Here is a 15500-nt window from a genome sequence, read left to right as displayed (position 1 = left end):
AACTCAATTATATGGTTATCTACCAGTCGCATTCTCCTTGACCTTCTAGGCGGCTTTCAACAGAAAAAGAAAATTTATTTTCTCACCTCTTAACTCTTTTAGGGTTTGCTAAGTTTTAGCGTTAATGATTATCTACACCTTTTAGACGAGCGCAGAATTTTGCGACTCTATAAAAATAGACTAGAACATCACAAGAGAAAACTTAGAAAAGAGAGAAGCCGCAATATGTCAAATCGGAAAAAGTTAGCGCAGAGTAATTATTTGGTCTTAAGCTTTTTTAAGCACGAAGGTGTCAGCTTCCACAGGAAAGAATAGCCAAAAATTTACTTCTCAATAAGTAAAATTTGCTTTTCAATAAGATCTTCTAACAGTGACTTCTGTGATACTGACGGGTAAGGATCGACAACTCGACCGGCGGGCGCTATTAGAAGAAATGAAAGGTTTTAAAGAGAAATTCTTCGGAAAGCAGAATGATGAAAACGATTCGAAAATGAAAACTTCCACAGCGTAGGAAGAAAAATCATCTGCAAGAGATGGAAAGTTCTTGTTTAGTGATTCGCTGCTGGAGAAATTGGCAGGAGTAAAAGGAAGAATGGAAGAAGATAGAAAACAACGATCAAATGTAAAAATTCTTTAAAGCCAGAATGAATTAAAGACGAATATTATTAGCCGTGTACTCCAAAATTGCCAAGGCGAAACTGTTCTCGAGAAGGAATTTCTGAAAGTCCACTGGCAACTCCGAGATCTCGAAGGAAAAGGATAAAATTTTATTCAAGCAAAAATGGTTTCATTTTTTACTCCTCTTTTTTATTCCCTGAAAAAGAAGAATTTTGCCTGAAATCGAGATTAAACCGGGCACTCCAGACAATGATTTGAGACAATCGGAGAATAGTCTTGTACCGCCCTCAGATGAAGTCAAGAAAGTAGAAGAGCTGACGACGGAGGTTTTACCAAGAAGAAGCCGCGAGGAAAAAGTGTTGGAGATCATCGAGTCGGGCGAATTCATTGAAAAGATCTCACCGCAAGTGAGACGGAAGTTTGCGACCCCGGAAGGTTCGGGATTTTTTTTTATTTTTGGCGCAATATTGAATTAGCCATTATGAAATAAATAATAATGATTATTTAGATTGGATTGGAAACAAGGCGTCTACAGTCGCAAAATGGATTCGGGAATCAGACGAGTCGAAATCACTGGACATTAGGGAGAGACAGAAAGTCAAAAAAATGCTCACGTCTTTAGATAGTATCGAATAAACATTCAAAATGAATAAATGATTATTTAATGATGTTATTTGCTATAACTCTTTTTTTTTTGAGTGGAATTAAATTGAATTGCTAATGCGTATGAGCGGTCAATCAATTACAGTATTTCAATGGAAACTATTCACTTGAAGATATTCCTTATCTAGTTGCAAAAGAGAAGGTTGAGCTGTCGTTAGCAGACTTAGCCCTTTGTGTCAAAAGTTGCATCCACGGAATGTACATAAGAGAACTGCTGATAATCTGCGGAGCCAGCTCTTGTTTTCAAATGAAATTAATATTTCTCGGTATGAAAGTGCGCTTTCAAATTATCAAATTCAAGAAGTCGCAGCTTATCTAACGTTCAGTTTTGTGCTTTTCGCCTCTCTCCGCTGGCATCATAAGAGAACGAAGAAGCTTTTATGTAGGTTATATATATATATTATATACAAAAATGAGCCACTGTTGAAGTACTAATCAAACTCATTTATAGTTTTACCAAGATCTAGGAAATGTTCTTGGTAAATTGAGATCTCTCGAAGTGAAAGAAAAGGAAAAGTTTTAGAAAGACTCTATCTGATAGAATATGTTTTTGGAGGTCTCAACAATAATATTTATAAAAAAAACTTTAAGAAAAGAAGAACTGATCAAATGACCTCCCATATAGCTTCTTCCTACAGGAAAGAAGCTTCCAAAAGAAGGACCGAATTTTTTTTCTTAAATTTGTGAAGTAGCTCGTCCTCGCTTATGCACTGATTCTATAAAGTGAAGGCAACCTCAAAGGGCGTATCGAAGAGACGAGACGAAATCCGCGAAGCGAAAGCAGGGAGCTCTATCTTTAAAAGTGCGATCTTTCTTTATGTAATAAACAGTTGCGTAAACATTTTCACTCTTGCGTCGTTCCGTGGGATCGGTTGCGCGCGCAGGAGTCGGAATCGGGGTAGCCTACGCTGCCTGGCTCCACCTCCGCCGTTTCGCACCGCAGCTACGCTCTCCGCCACCCTCCGTTCGCCAGAACTTTACGCTTGAACTAGCCCACGCAACAACTCTCCCCGCCGCTCGCCAGGTTCAATTGTAATTAAAAAACAATATTGACCAAAAACAATTATATAAAATTTGCCCTCCGAAACTCGCATATTTCCGATTCACCTGTCCAAGATCGTTTTAATTAAACGCAGTCGCTAGTAAATTAACTATTTTAAACTTCTAACTTGAACATTTTTTGTACATTTGCCTCGGCAACAAAGTTCACATTTATATGATAATGGCTCTCATATAGCCTAAATTTGGCTGCCTAACTCTAATAATAACCCTTTAAATATTTCAACGATTGGCTTTTTATATCAAAGTCTTTCATAACGGTGAATAATCTAGAATTCTGCTATAATGTTTATATCGTCAACTCGGTCTGTCAACTAATAAATTTATTGCCTTGTAACCCCAATTTCGCAATGTTTTTTGTATCATCAATCTCCTATTGTCACGAAAAACATCAGTTTCACTTGGAAAATAAAATTAGATTTCCCGTTTATTAAAATATACCCTCTTCATGTTATCTTTGATGATTTTTTTTTTCACGATACAAGGAATTATACCTCATCATCAAGGTATCCAAATAACCTTTGGTGATTCTAACACTTATCAAACTCGTAATACTTAAATTATTCGTTTAAAAATAAAATTCCCAACGTGGGAGCAAAGATATTTATGATTTTTATGTAGTCCTGTGTGTCATAAATATATATTGAAGAGATTGTAAGCACTTAAAAAATCTACTTACTGTAAAAAGGTTACAGTTTTAGAGCAAAAGTTGAAAGAGAGCCAGGTTAAAATAAATAGAGCAATTAAAATCCATTTTGCCATTTTTGTTGCTTATTGTTACATTTATAAACGTTCCCGTGTGGTGAAAAAAAATCTGGTGAAAATGCTGTCTAATGTGTTATGTGATTTACAATAGTTATTACGGGGTGAACGGCGGTTCCCTGGTCCGGTCGTTCAATGGAATTGGCGTGGGCGGCGCGTATTCCTAGTTCCTCCGCGGCGCCAAAGAGTGAAGCGCGATGAAAGCGCTCTCTCTGTTTAGACGCTCAAAACGAGGAGATCTCTTCTCTTAGACAGATATTACAAAACCAGTTGAGAGAAAAACCTAGCTGGGAAATTCTCTTCCGATGAGAACTGGACTTTTTTTTCGTCCACCCCTGAACCAGTAACAAAAGAGAGCTCTCTACACTGTAGAGTCGACAAACAAACTTCTAAATGAAGACCCATGGACGTGGAATAGATATTGTCGGATGGGTACAGGCCTCCGAGCCACCTTCCATGCACCTGCCAAGGAAAGAGAATCCCCGTCGACCTTCAGAATCTGGCAACTGCTCGGTAAGTGTCTTTTTAACGAGAATTTGAACTTGGCCGTGCGCCATTAGCGTTGGTAACTCGCCAAAAAGGATTTCCCGTGTTAAGCATTCATGATCGCATCGAATATTAAGTTTTCCACGAGGTTGCATTGATAATTTAGCATTCTTTGACGTCAAAAAAGGAAGCGAGACTTCCTAGCGCACTCGACTCTAGCGTCTAAAATTAATATTCAGATGGCTGATACTTTGTCGCATTTTAGAACATTATCAGAGCCAGACCAATTCGAGTAACTGAGACTTTTAGGTTCGCTCTGCTTATTGCTCCCGCGGAATCGGACGCGAGCCCAACATCCGCCTCGCCAACTCTTGCGGAAGTCTAGCGAAGTTAGATGAGCTCGACAAAGTCAAGACCCACTTGGACAACTTCAAAGATCGAGAAAAAGAGCGACACAAAGCTGAAAAGCGACGCAAGCGCCAAGAACAACGCGTAGTCGATCTACTCACTGTAAAAGGTTTCGTACTGGAGGGTTTTTGCGAATCGTTGAGTTTAGTTAAAGTTAGTCTCTCTTGCGACGTGTGGGTTTTACTAGGAGACGAGCCCGTCGGCCACACTGGACGATTCCGGTTAGTGCGCTGTTCTAGAGGTTTCATCCCTTTTCCCTAAATCTACCGTTGTACTATGAGAAAATTCGGAAACTAACACCACCCGACAAACACTTTTGAATTTTCGTTGAACGTGTGTTAACCCTCCATATAGCTGCTTTGTCCGTGCTTCGTGAGACTTGCTGGTACTGGGGCGCGATAACTGGATCAAGGGCGGCCGAGTTGCTTTCAAAATGTTCACCCGGCACCTTCCTGCTCCGAGACTCATCAGATAGAAGGTGAGAAAATAGCGGAGAACCCCTAAACCACCCTGGCAGACTACAAACCATGGCGAACATTTTCGTCCCATTCTGCCAAAAATCCGATTTGCGACCTCGCGAGGCGTCCGCGTCAGACAGAGAAAGAGCCCGATTCTATAGTTCACGAGCTCCCGGACATTTCCGAGATGCCATCCTCGTCGAAAGAATCCGCGGTGGAAAACAAACTGTCGTAGTCGGGCGCCCACGTCCAGTCGGCCTAGAAAATCTAGCCCAAAAGGCAATTGCGCCAAATTTGGGACTCTATCTTGAACTTTAAGTTGCTATTTTCTCAGGTACCTCTTCTCCCTGTCGATTATGACTGTGCAAGGGCCAACATCCGTGAGACTTCTGTTTTCGAAGGGTTGCTTTCGACTGGAGTCCTCTGGTGTAGTCTCGCCCCGCTCGCCGTGCATCGTATCTCTCATCATTCGAATGGCGTACCTTGCTCGAAACACCAGCTACTCCAAGAAACCCATCTCCGAAGAGCAATCAACTGCAGACATTTTCGCTTCCATGACCATTGGAATGCCTCAGAAAAGCAACACGCCTTCACTCCTAGAGAAGCCCCTATTCGTCAAAGTTCCGAGTCTCGCTCATCTGTCTCGTCTTGCTGTAAATCGCTTCAACTTGCGGCAGTTCTGTGATCAGAAGAGTCTGGAATATGTGAAGCAATATCCTTATTCTGTATAAACAACTACCTCATTAATGCTATCTTAATTATCAAAGCGTCTTTATTGCGTTAATACCAGACCTGCCTCCTAATAAATTGCAATTCAATTTCATGTATCCAAATAACTTGTTCGTTCTATTTCTCGAGTTGATAAATTCAGATTCAATTGCAAACATTGCGGTGGGCAATTATAGACAAAGAAATGGTTAGAATTAGCGCATATTGAGAGTAGCTGCCCGATTCCATCATATTTGAACATTTTTTTGGTCTGAATCGTGAGGTTTAGTCTGCATGCAAGTAAAACAGTTAGTAAAACAGTTATTCGCTTATGGAAGGTGCCGCCTCAACTGGTGATACGACCTCTGATAATGAAGGATCACAAGCATTTTATTCGATATATACAAAGGCACAAAGGGCAACGACAATGAGAGCTTCATTTTCATATTTCACACTGAAGTGATTGTCGGTCTGATAGAGCTTCTAACTTTTTAAACTATTTTCTTTTGGAAGTTTTTCTGTTTTGTGGTATAACGCTATCAATTAAATTCGATTAAGAAGCACTCCCTTTTTGTCCCAAAGGAAAGAAGATGCAACGGCTATTCCCTGGCCACACTTTTCAAAAACGTATGTTTGTATCGTAAATCTATATCGGCCGGGTATACATTGCTTCAAGTTGATATTCAGATTCCTTGTTATCTGCAGTGTCATCCCATTCGTGCTTGGGAACGATGACGACCATCGGCTACCAATGTCTATTGATCTTTATATTAATGCTACTTTCTAACTCTAACCCTAACTCCCGTATGAGACTCTGTGAGCTCATAAAATTAGCAAGAAAGGATTAAAACTAGCGCAGGACTCGTGTAGGAAAAAATAAAGGAATTTACCGGAGATGGTTTTCTTCATCACGTTCCTAATCGTTTCCGCGTCTGGCTTCGAGTCTGGGCTCAATCTCAATATAGTTATGTTTTATTTATAAAAAATGTTTTTAGAGTACCTGAACGAATTTTCAAAAACAGGCTGACGATGATGAGGAATATCTGTCGACAGACCGAATGAGGATTGCCCGAATGAAGTTGCTATGAATATTTTGCCATCAACATTCGAAAATAAATCATACTTCTATTTCGTGAAGGACGAGTCGTTAATCGCGCCGCATAGTAGCCATTATCAGCTTTTTTTGATATACACACATAGAAATGGTTATTCCGTAGCCTTACCACAGAAGCTGCAATAAAATATATTATTCGGATGTGGCTTTCAATCAGTTCCCTATGGTTTGGCGTGACATTTTAAAATTTGTTATTTTTCGTTTTGACGAGTATCTCGTACTTTCTCGTACTGTCCAGCGTTTTTCAACCTTCGTGATTTCCTCCTCCTAAAAATAAGAAATTCAGGAAAAAACGCCTTAGAGCCTGTTTCGTGAAAGTCGAAAGTGCTCCGAATATTTGAGCAACGGCTGATACTAGTGATAAGCCACGATCATGTCAGAATCTGACTTTGTAAGGTCATGGACGTAGTTTCCTCTCGTAATGGTTCCTCATAAAATCAGAAGAACATATTCAGCAGGATTCTTTTCAAAACAGAATTTTCAATTTTGGAAGTCTCGTCTTCGAAAATATAGGTAAAATGAAAAATTTCGAATATCACCAGGAAAATTCGGCTATTTTATATTGGCCTGCGTTTATTTATAATATGACCTATCTTTTATATGATAACCAACTTACATCAGGTTCAACGGTTAGAAAACCGCCTTTCATCGTTTTATTTCTTCCACGCTCGCCTCAACTAACGCCCTTTCTTCTTTTCAAATCTCGGGAGAAATATTACTATGAGTCGTTCTGTGGTTTCGCCGTGCTCTGGAATCGGCGATAGGCACTTGAGTTTGCGAGTGACGGAGCTTTCGCTATAAATTCGCGCTCGCCAAATAGCACAAGGAACATCTGCGGAACAAACTGTTTTCGCGTAATTTTTTGCGAGTTCCTTTCATCTATCCCGAAATACTAGTTTTCGTTTCCGTCTTTACGTAGACGCAACTCAGCTACTAACGAGCATGTGTTGCTCGCAACTTTGACGTGATAAGCACAATCAAATTTATATTATAGAATCTGAAGATTTATTTATAAAAGTATGCTGAACAGAAAACAAAAAGAGTGATGAAATATCCACCAAGAACGGAAAACTTAAGGATCTTTCGAAAGGTACATATAATAATCCTAACCCTAACCCTAACATTTTGCTACCTTCAATTTTCTATTTTTCGTGACGCTATCAAAAAATATTTGTTGATATCATGGCAAATAGGTGAAAATTCTACCATAAAATCGTATTTTCATGTGTGGAAATGAAGAATCATGAATTCGAATGAGCAGTGTATTTATTCATCAATCTTCCGTTTATTATCTGACAACAGACCGTGAAAGATAAATTTTGGGCTTAATTTCATTCGAAAGATTCTCGAGCAGAGGAGAAGAGATGCGAGAATTTACGGTATACTTTTTAGACATAGATATTTTAAGATTTTAGATAAATTTGCATCCAAATCAAAGAGAGGAAGTCATTGTTCATGCCGGATGGGTAGTCGATGGATTAAAGTTTGGAAATGAGAAGTATGTTTTTTCACTCTTGGCATATAAATAAAGTGTATTTTAAAGAAATCAGGGACCGAAACAGTCTATTGGAGGAAACGGAGGCACTCGGAGAGTTTTCCATCTTGGACCAAAAGAATCAATCGGAAGAGTTTGGGGCAATCGAATCATGTTTGAAGGGCATAAGGGTAAACAGTACTTGCGCTTCTCTTTCGTAAATTATTGCTAGTGATCGGGCAGATCACTTTTCAAACGACAAATGGTACAGTACATGGGCCTTTCGGATCCAATGGAAATCCACGAGGCGACCCGATCGGAATCATTGAGGCTTGTTTCTACCTTATTACAACATTATTTCTACATTATTTCAATCATTGGCTCGCGATTTTTTTATTGAGAAACACAAATCAGACATTCGATTTCTGTTCTTCGCCTGGACAAGCGATGACAGCTCAGGTTGGATCTAGAGCTGGACCAGGCCTCAAGAAAATCACTGGCTCCTGCTCAAATAAATTCATCTTTGCGATGAACTTCCACTTCCAAGAATAAAAATTATCTCTCTCTCTGAAAATTGCTTTTTATGATGATGTGCAACTAGTAGTGATTCTAGCAGACTATGTACCCGTCCGTAAGATGTCCATAAAGATGCCATAAATACGCTTGAAGCCACCACAAATAGCCAGAAAACGAAATGAAAAATTGGCAGAGGCGTAGCCACATAATCTAAAAGAATGTCATACTTGATAAGCGCGCTGGTTGCTTGGAACAAACCCTCGAAGGTCATGTGATTTTTGGTGTAGCTGGATATTTTCGGTGATGTGCCTGACATTGCAACAAGATTTCTCTGACTTATGATGCAACTTTTCGGGCGATCGCAGTCAACTCCTTCTTTTGTCTCCCCTAGGAATAGATGAATCGCCTCCGTCATTATTATTTATGAGGGAATAAGAAACCGAATCTAATTTTTTTAACGCTCTTCTCCTCTTTGAAATCATCTTTCTCTACATGAACAGCTTCGAGTACACACACCTGACTAGTCAAGGTCATTTTTTATTCTGAAAATCAAGCTTAATTTCTTCTGGCTCCAAGACGGCATTAGTAATCGTATAATTTAATCATTTTATTGTTACACCACCCAATACGCCACCTATTGATCTATCATCATCAACGCAAAAATTAGACAAAACGAGTTACGAGACATAACTTCTCACTTAACGATTAACGGAAGTGCGGAAAATTCTCCGAAAGTTCCCAAAAGCAAATGTCATTGAATTTGCGAATCTTTTGCGATAAAATTTAATAATTATCATCTCAGTAATTATAAAATGAAAATTGCCGAAGGATTCAATTTTCTCCCCTCATTTTCGGAAAATCACTTGATTTTTTCATCCAAAGAGTTTCAGTCACCAGGAGAGATTCTTGTGGATGCGTTTTCAAGAGATCTCGATATTTTCTTATGCCATGACTTGAAGACAATGCCAGGAGAGCTTTTCCTGCAGAATGAAACTTACATCTGCGATGACCGAATCATGTTACAGGTAAAGAATGAATGGTAAGCAAAGTAGAACTTTTCAGAGTTTGAAAGATGACCCTGCATCTAACGAGTGCTGCACTTGGTCAGATCACCAGATCGAATGCGGCCAGTGCACGGGCGCAATGAAGTATCTAGGACTCACAAAGGGAAAATGCAGCTGGGATAGAACATTTGGAGACATATACGAGTTCCCTTCAAATGATGGCAAAAAGTACGACACGAGCTTTTGCAACATCAAGACTGACTTTGATGAAGCGTCTCAGATCTGCTCCTTACTTGGGGGAAGACTTTTCAATGAGGAGGTTTTAGCGTGGAATGATGGGTCTTCCATGATTTCTGAAATTAACGGATGCAGTTAAGGTTTCGAAAATGCTCATTCAATTTTTGTTAAACAATACGGAACCATGCTAACAGTACAATATTGGACTATTACAGTAAAGCGCATGGGCGACTTTACCAGCTCAAGGGTAGTTTCGGGAGTCAATACCGTGGCTCCTTGATAACTGGATATCGCGCGCGCTCAGACCTCAGTGGGTGGTGCTACTGGAACGGTACTTACTGTATAGATACACTTGAAAACGTCCCTTTTGGGTTGAGCATAAATCCGACTCTTGGTTGGGCCGAAGGAACAGAGTTCGAAAGAAAATCACTTTTCGTGAATGTTTAACGACAGAAGCGTCTAATCTGCGAACTCTGCCAAGAAAATGATATTGACTGTTCTTCAAACGCTATTGCATACGCTCTCAATATGGCCTTGGCCAAGTTTACAAAAAATATTCCACTAAAGGAGTGGCTTTAGTAACTAGAGATTCACAAAAAAACGTGCTATAATCCACCAAAAGCCTTCTAATAAAGATATGGCGATCGCATTCGATTACGGCGCGAATCTTTTCAAAACTGTTCAGCTAGAGGATATTACTTCAGAGACCGATGGATTTATCTGTGAGAGGCCTGAATGGAGCTGCCAGTACGCAGGATGCTCTCATATTTGCAACGATGACGGATTTTGCGAATGCCCTACTGGATACTATCTTGAAGATCGGACCACTTGCCGGCAAGAGGGAGCTGTTGAACGGGTAAATTGATTTCATTATAATCATCGATCAATTGTAAATAAGGTTGAATGCTTTAACTCCCACATGGTGGCTTGGTTTAAATCAGAATCAGTCAGTTTTGAGACTGTAGTTGCCCTCAATGATCCAAACTGTGGAGACAAAATTAGACAAGTTGGGAATATGCTCCGGGTCGATGTTCCTCTCGACGGTTGCGGGACAACTCTTGAATACGACGAGGAAAGCAATTACCTTATTTTCACGAACACCCTGAAAGCCGTTGTTGATGATTCCAAATCGGTATCGATAATGTCCCAAATCGATAAAACCTTTTCTTGTTCCTACGAAACAGTCTCGACTATCGATGAGAACTCTCTCAATTTCAGGAAAGGCTGATTTTCATAAAAACAGATATTTTCAATTAGGCCTGTAGTTTTGCAGCCTTTGAGTTCCGCATCAAAGTCCCTCGATGGAACTAAAGCAGGATCATTTGACTTCAAAATAACGACTTATTCAACCAGTTCTTTCCAAGAGATGGACGCTGCCGCGCTGAATCGAGTGGGAGAGACTTTGTATTTCGCAGTGGAGCCGATAAGTGCTCTATCAAACCTTGTTTATACAGTCAATCAGTGTGAAGTCTTCAGCGAGGCTGGGCTCAGGTATAACTATCGTATTACGTTAGAATTAATATGAACTCTAGCTATGAATTGTTCAATATCAGCGAACAACGCGCGGACGATTACGTGAAATTGAGGCGATTTCCTTTCTACTTCTCAGATTCGCACGGTCCAACATGTGCTGTTTCGTTGCAGGATCGCTGGTCGTATACAGTTTTTCAGTTTTATGACCTTTCAAATCCACTTAGTTCTGATTTGCAGCAGCAATTTCTGAAATGCTCGGTAATTGTTTGCAAGAAAGAGGAAGACATGTCATCAGGACCATGCAGCTCAGAACATTGTCAGTTTTTGTCCCCCAATTTCATCAACTAACTTGTTCCTTCTTTCTGCTAATCAACTACCTCACTGAATAAACTTTTTCGTCGCGCATTTCCCAATGAAAACAATTGAAATAGCACTTCAATTCGAGCTTAGTGGAAAGAAATACTTTCCGTCGATTAAACTTTGGGAATCCTATTTTTGGTGAAGTCCGGCTCCACTGTGTAATAATTAGTTAATGGGCTGGCGAGTATGTGCTACGATTTGTCTGTACGGCGTATAGAGGACCCAGAAGAAAGAACCGAATTTTGGTTTGTGAAAGAGCACCCATAGCGCTCCTGTGGCGACGGCTTAAAAACCACACTCATCACGGCGTTTGCGTTTTCACTCAACGTCTATTAGTTCGAGATCCAGAGATCATCAATGTCCTCCTAGAATTAGGCGTACACTTAGAGAGAGTTCGGACGTGGAATTGAATAAGAACCATAATCTCTATTGATCCTGGAGTTTGAAAAAGGAATCTTCGATGATTTTCGGAAAGGGACGAGCTTGCACTTGACTTCGAACGCGACTTCTTCACTTTGATAATAAGGTAGCTAAATTTAAGATAACATTTTTAATGGGTCAATATGATATTGACAATATCTATTAGGGAGTCACGAACCTTGACTATGAATAAAATATCCTTTCAACGGGCTTAAAATTTTTAAGTTCGAGATATTCAGTTTCGGATGAATTATAAATTATTAAAATATTCAATTCATTTAGGAGTCCTTTATTGGCGGCCACAAATGTATAAAAAGGAATGTTACGTGATGTTGGAATTAATCCCTTGATAGCATTCTGTGATGAATGAAAATGTCATTCTCGGGATCAAATCCTGACCCCCTTGTTTCTAGTGCTTATCTGAAAGCCCATTATCTAAGGAGTCGAATGGTATATAACTAAGGGTCTTAGTCATAGATAATGACGTCATTTTGGTCGAAATAAGGGCCTTATGGGGGAAACCTATGTAGTGCCATAACTTTTTATTGGACTTATTTAGTTACTTTGATTTTGGGCTCATTCGATAGAGGAACTCGAGATCTAGGTCGGGAGCTATAAACCGAGGTTAACCGGCCGGTTTCAAAATTTTGACCGCGTGGTTTACCGGGTGGTTGACCGCGATTTTCCCCTCCCGACCTAGATCTCGAGCTGCTCTTTCTAATGAGCCCAAGATAAATATACTTTTATAAGCTCATTTAAAAATTATAGCACTACATAGGTTTTGACCAAAATAGGTAGCCCTATGACGTCATAGTTGATGACTAACACCCCTTACCTATACCATTTGACTCCCCAGATCACGGGCTTTAAGATAAGCACAAGAAACATGGGGGTCAGGTTTTTGTCCCGAGAATGTCATTTTCATTTATCCTGTTTCCTTTGAGTGATACTGGATTTTTGCATCTAACTGTCTTGAGTTTGAAAGAGAATAAATATTTTAAGCAGGAAATTATCCACAGCGGGCTACGACCTCGAACCATTTTATAAATCAGTTTATCCTGATTCGTCTGTCTCTGACAATATATGCTCCATTTCGGATCCACGGCGAAATGGATTTTACAACTTCTAATTTAATAGTTGCTATTGATCATGGGCTATTCAGTCTGATAGTAGCTTCACAAACAAATTTACTTTGACAGCTTTCAGGTTGAGCTCTGATTTCCTCGTCTGTGGAGAAAATAAATCAAATAAGATTAAGAGAGCTTATATTTTAGATTATCTCCCCAGAAGAAAATGGACAATATTTCAATTAGCGTGAATCAGTCGCATTTCTTGTAAGTTGATTTAATTTTAACGAGAAGATCTCTAAAAAAATTCAGCGATTCTCCTAGTCAGTCCGAATTGATGGGTGCTCCCTTAAATTACGATTTATCAAACGATTACTACGAAGATTATTCCCTAGAGCAGATGTTCTGTACATTTTACCCAATGGAGCTTGATGATAGCAGGAATTTCTCTAAGTTTGTTCTTTATGTCATCATCAAGAGAAAATTATTTTTAGGATCTGTTTTCCAAACACCAACAGCAGCATCATGGACAATACGTGCCTCGAAGATGAAACCAGGCGCAACAAAGAGCTTTTTCGGAATAAGCTGATACAGAATATCGTTAGGTTTGAGAATATTAAGGATGGTCGCAAAAAAAAATGAGCTTTTGATGAAATCTGTGGACGTTATACATCAAAAGTTAGTTTTTTTGCGACCACCTTAAGGATATTTTAATTAATAGTGGTACTTATATTATAGAATTCTCCTCGGTGTCATTGGAACATTTCTGATTAGGTTTCAATGCCAATAAAAGAGATTGCCTTTCAATAAGCATTGAGCACTCATTTGACAACCAAAAGTAGAACACGAAGCTTATACACTCGATACTGACTTCAAGAAGCTCATTTACTAAATCTGGTGAGCTCTGGTGAAACCTTAATTGTTTCTATCAGTCTGACGTTAAGCTCACAAAATCTATGTCCTGCAGATTGGTATCACCGATGGATTGAGCTCATTCCTTCGCGCCTTTATAGGAACGTTGCTTATATTTACTTTAATTTCTTATTTTACTACATTTTCATATTAGCAAACGCACAATAGCTAGTAAAAATATTATTGTATTTCTATCACCATCTTATACTAGTCTACGAGGTAAACCACGATGAAGTTGAAGATGTCCAAGGAACCTATTACGACAAGGTGGCCATGGGACAGCGATTCCTCCGCGAATACAATTATATGGCGAACATTTTGTTTGTTACTTTACTCTCAGTTACGGGTCACACATATTGTGATAAAAAGCCTCTTAGGGCGAGACGAACAAAGGAAAACCCTTGCGATTGATAATTCAGATTATCTTAAAGCGTGTACCCATGATTTTAGCCGAGCGATATTTTGGAATAAGCTCTGCAATGGCACTAAGACCGCGCACGACATCAAAAATAAAATCCGCCTCACTAAGGTTTTCAAGCGCAAGGACAGTAATTTGAATTTATTTTTAAAGCTTAGGAGCGTGGACGCTATCTTTTATAGTTGTTCTTCCGCTCTTGTTTGTCTATCAACATGCGAATCACACTAACGAAAATAAAATATCGGAGCGATACTCAACTATACAAACCTTATCGCTGGTATGACTAGAATTATAAGTGCACATCAGATGAATTTCTAGTGTTATGAAATATACTACACTATGGAAGCCGAAAACTTTACTTACTACCCGACAATGAACCAAGAATGTCTTGTTCCACTATTAGGATCGTTTAACCTTATCTCTGTATTTTTATTTATAATTCGATAAACGTTGCCAGAATATATCAATAATGCTAATTCATCGGAAGAAATTTGCGCAAGAGGGAAATCTCTTTTTAACAATGTTTCTCTGGAGAAGCTCAGCCCAGAAACTCTTTTAAATCAAGGTCTGATAAAAAGTTATTTCCAGCTTAATTGTGAATTTCAGAATTCAAATTGCAAGTTCTCGAATCTGTTCGGGCGATGAGTTCATGCAAATGCTCTCAGGACATGGTTCAAAGAATCCACAGTCTTAATTTTTCTTTATTTTTAGATGATAGTTTCAGTCGAAGGCTCTGCAGTGGTTTCTTCTCGATATACGGACATGTGAATGCCGTCGTCGATCGACAACAACGAAAACGCTCGGAGCAATGTTGGAGAGTCTCCACCACCGGAGTCGCCGGTGGTAGCGCCTCCTGATGAGACACCTCCATCAGTAGACGCGTATGAGCAGTTTAAATGCTGACAAGAAAGCGAAGTGTTCGACATCTTCTTTAGTGGACAAGGGTTGAACAGTTCCTCATCCTCATCGAGTCGTGTTGTTGAGCAACGCTAAATCAATTATATTAACAAGTAAGTTTATTCCTTTCGTACTTTTTTTGCGAATTTGCTTATCGCCAAGGAGAGCTCATTCTTTCGTAAAATTTTGAGTTTTGTTGTGCTCGTCCTCGTGACTAGCTTTCGCGCTGGTGATTTTCCGTCGACTGATGACGAGATCGCCGCTGGGATGTCGCCGAGCGTTCTCGCGAATTTGAACATTCCTAAATCAAATTGAGCTTCTGTTACTCAAAGGGTCATTACCCGTAGAGGGACGACTGCGACCAAGAGTCATCGCTTCATTTGACTCTTTACTAACGACTGAGTCAACCGATCTGCTTCTTTTTCGCGCATTTTTTATCCGCTCTA

At 39.6% G+C, this 15500-nt stretch overlaps 6 protein-coding genes and 4 long non-coding RNA genes across 11 annotated transcripts in view; 7 read left to right on the top strand and 3 right to left on the bottom strand.

Annotated features, from left to right (window-relative positions):
• The first annotated feature begins 42 nt into the window (after window positions 1-42).
• LOC145707370 (uncharacterized) lies at window positions 43-749 on the top strand. The gene is made up of 4 exons (XR_014134749.1): window positions 43-242; window positions 283-507; window positions 553-622; window positions 670-749. It is a non-coding gene; the product is annotated as an uncharacterized LOC145707370 (long non-coding RNA).
• A 2582-nt stretch (window positions 750-3331) lies between these two features.
• On the top strand, window positions 3332-5281 carry LOC145707081 (cytokine-inducible SH2-containing protein-like). Its single transcript, XM_081784560.1, has 4 exons — window positions 3332-3615; window positions 3898-4105; window positions 4351-4474; window positions 4789-5281. Exons 1-4 carry the CDS (start codon window positions 3496-3498, stop codon window positions 5183-5185), a joined length of 849 nt encoding a protein of 282 aa, XP_081640686.1. The 5' UTR covers window positions 3332-3495; the 3' UTR covers window positions 5186-5281.
• A 197-nt stretch (window positions 5282-5478) lies between these two features.
• LOC145709486 (uncharacterized) lies at window positions 5479-7296 on the bottom strand. Its single transcript, XR_014134895.1, has 5 exons — window positions 6893-7296; window positions 6286-6543; window positions 6163-6244; window positions 6053-6117; window positions 5479-5917 (listed from the first exon to the last, which is right to left on the bottom strand). It is a non-coding gene; the product is annotated as an uncharacterized LOC145709486 (long non-coding RNA).
• A 300-nt stretch (window positions 7297-7596) lies between these two features.
• LOC145708297 (uncharacterized) lies at window positions 7597-8311 on the top strand. Its single transcript, XM_081785955.1, has 5 exons — window positions 7597-7655; window positions 7692-7774; window positions 7820-7941; window positions 7983-8080; window positions 8165-8311. Exons 1-5 carry the CDS (start codon window positions 7641-7643, stop codon window positions 8300-8302), a joined length of 456 nt encoding a protein of 151 aa, XP_081642081.1. The 5' UTR covers window positions 7597-7640; the 3' UTR covers window positions 8303-8311.
• On the bottom strand, window positions 8241-8810 carry LOC145708298 (uncharacterized). Its single transcript, XR_014134819.1, has 3 exons — window positions 8707-8810; window positions 8525-8653; window positions 8241-8476 (listed from the first exon to the last, which is right to left on the bottom strand). It is a non-coding gene; the product is annotated as an uncharacterized LOC145708298 (long non-coding RNA).
• Window positions 8811-9104: 294 nt separating this feature from the next.
• Window positions 9105-9646, top strand: LOC145709068 (uncharacterized). The gene is made up of 2 exons (XM_081786753.1): window positions 9105-9291; window positions 9329-9646. Exons 1-2 carry the CDS (start codon window positions 9229-9231, stop codon window positions 9644-9646), a joined length of 381 nt encoding a protein of 126 aa, XP_081642879.1. The 5' UTR covers window positions 9105-9228.
• Window positions 9647-10008: 362 nt separating this feature from the next.
• On the top strand, window positions 10009-11483 carry LOC145709463 (uncharacterized). The gene is made up of 3 exons (XM_081787149.1): window positions 10009-10363; window positions 10406-10998; window positions 11040-11483. The coding sequence occupies exons 1-2, from the start codon at window positions 10145-10147 to the stop codon at window positions 10733-10735; spliced, it is 549 nt and encodes a 182-aa protein (XP_081643275.1). The 5' UTR covers window positions 10009-10144; the 3' UTR covers window positions 10736-10998; window positions 11040-11483.
• Window positions 11484-13005: 1522 nt separating this feature from the next.
• LOC145709067 (uncharacterized) lies at window positions 13006-13617 on the top strand. The gene is made up of 4 exons (XM_081786752.1): window positions 13006-13094; window positions 13140-13280; window positions 13322-13432; window positions 13566-13617. The coding sequence occupies exons 1-4, from the start codon at window positions 13054-13056 to the stop codon at window positions 13615-13617; spliced, it is 345 nt and encodes a 114-aa protein (XP_081642878.1). The 5' UTR covers window positions 13006-13053.
• A 572-nt stretch (window positions 13618-14189) lies between these two features.
• On the top strand, window positions 14190-14822 carry LOC145708044 (uncharacterized). Its single transcript, XR_014134796.1, has 4 exons — window positions 14190-14268; window positions 14311-14434; window positions 14476-14722; window positions 14764-14822. It is a non-coding gene; the product is annotated as an uncharacterized LOC145708044 (long non-coding RNA).
• Window positions 14823-14845: 23 nt separating this feature from the next.
• The window catches only part of LOC145708042 (uncharacterized), a 1058-nt gene continuing 403 nt past the window's right edge, over window positions 14846-15500 (bottom strand). For both annotated transcript variants that reach the window (XM_081785660.1, XM_081785659.1), the window contains exons 2-4: window positions 15396-15500; window positions 15189-15355; window positions 14846-15146 (exon numbers count right to left, since the gene is read on the bottom strand). The exon at window positions 15396-15500 is cut by the window's right edge. In XM_081785660.1, the coding sequence (XP_081641786.1) occupies window positions 14865-15146; window positions 15189-15355; window positions 15396-15426 (480 nt within the window). In that variant the 5' untranslated portion in view covers window positions 15427-15500 and the 3' untranslated portion in view covers window positions 14846-14864. The remainder of the gene's footprint in view (window positions 15147-15188; window positions 15356-15395) is intronic.

Source organism: Oikopleura dioica, chromosome XSR (genome assembly GCF_907165135.1).
Source record: "Oikopleura dioica chromosome XSR, OKI2018_I68_1.0, whole genome shotgun sequence".
Classification (NCBI taxonomy): domain Eukaryota; kingdom Metazoa; phylum Chordata; class Appendicularia; order Copelata; family Oikopleuridae; genus Oikopleura; species Oikopleura dioica.
This window is presented reverse-complemented; position numbering and strand designations above follow the sequence as displayed.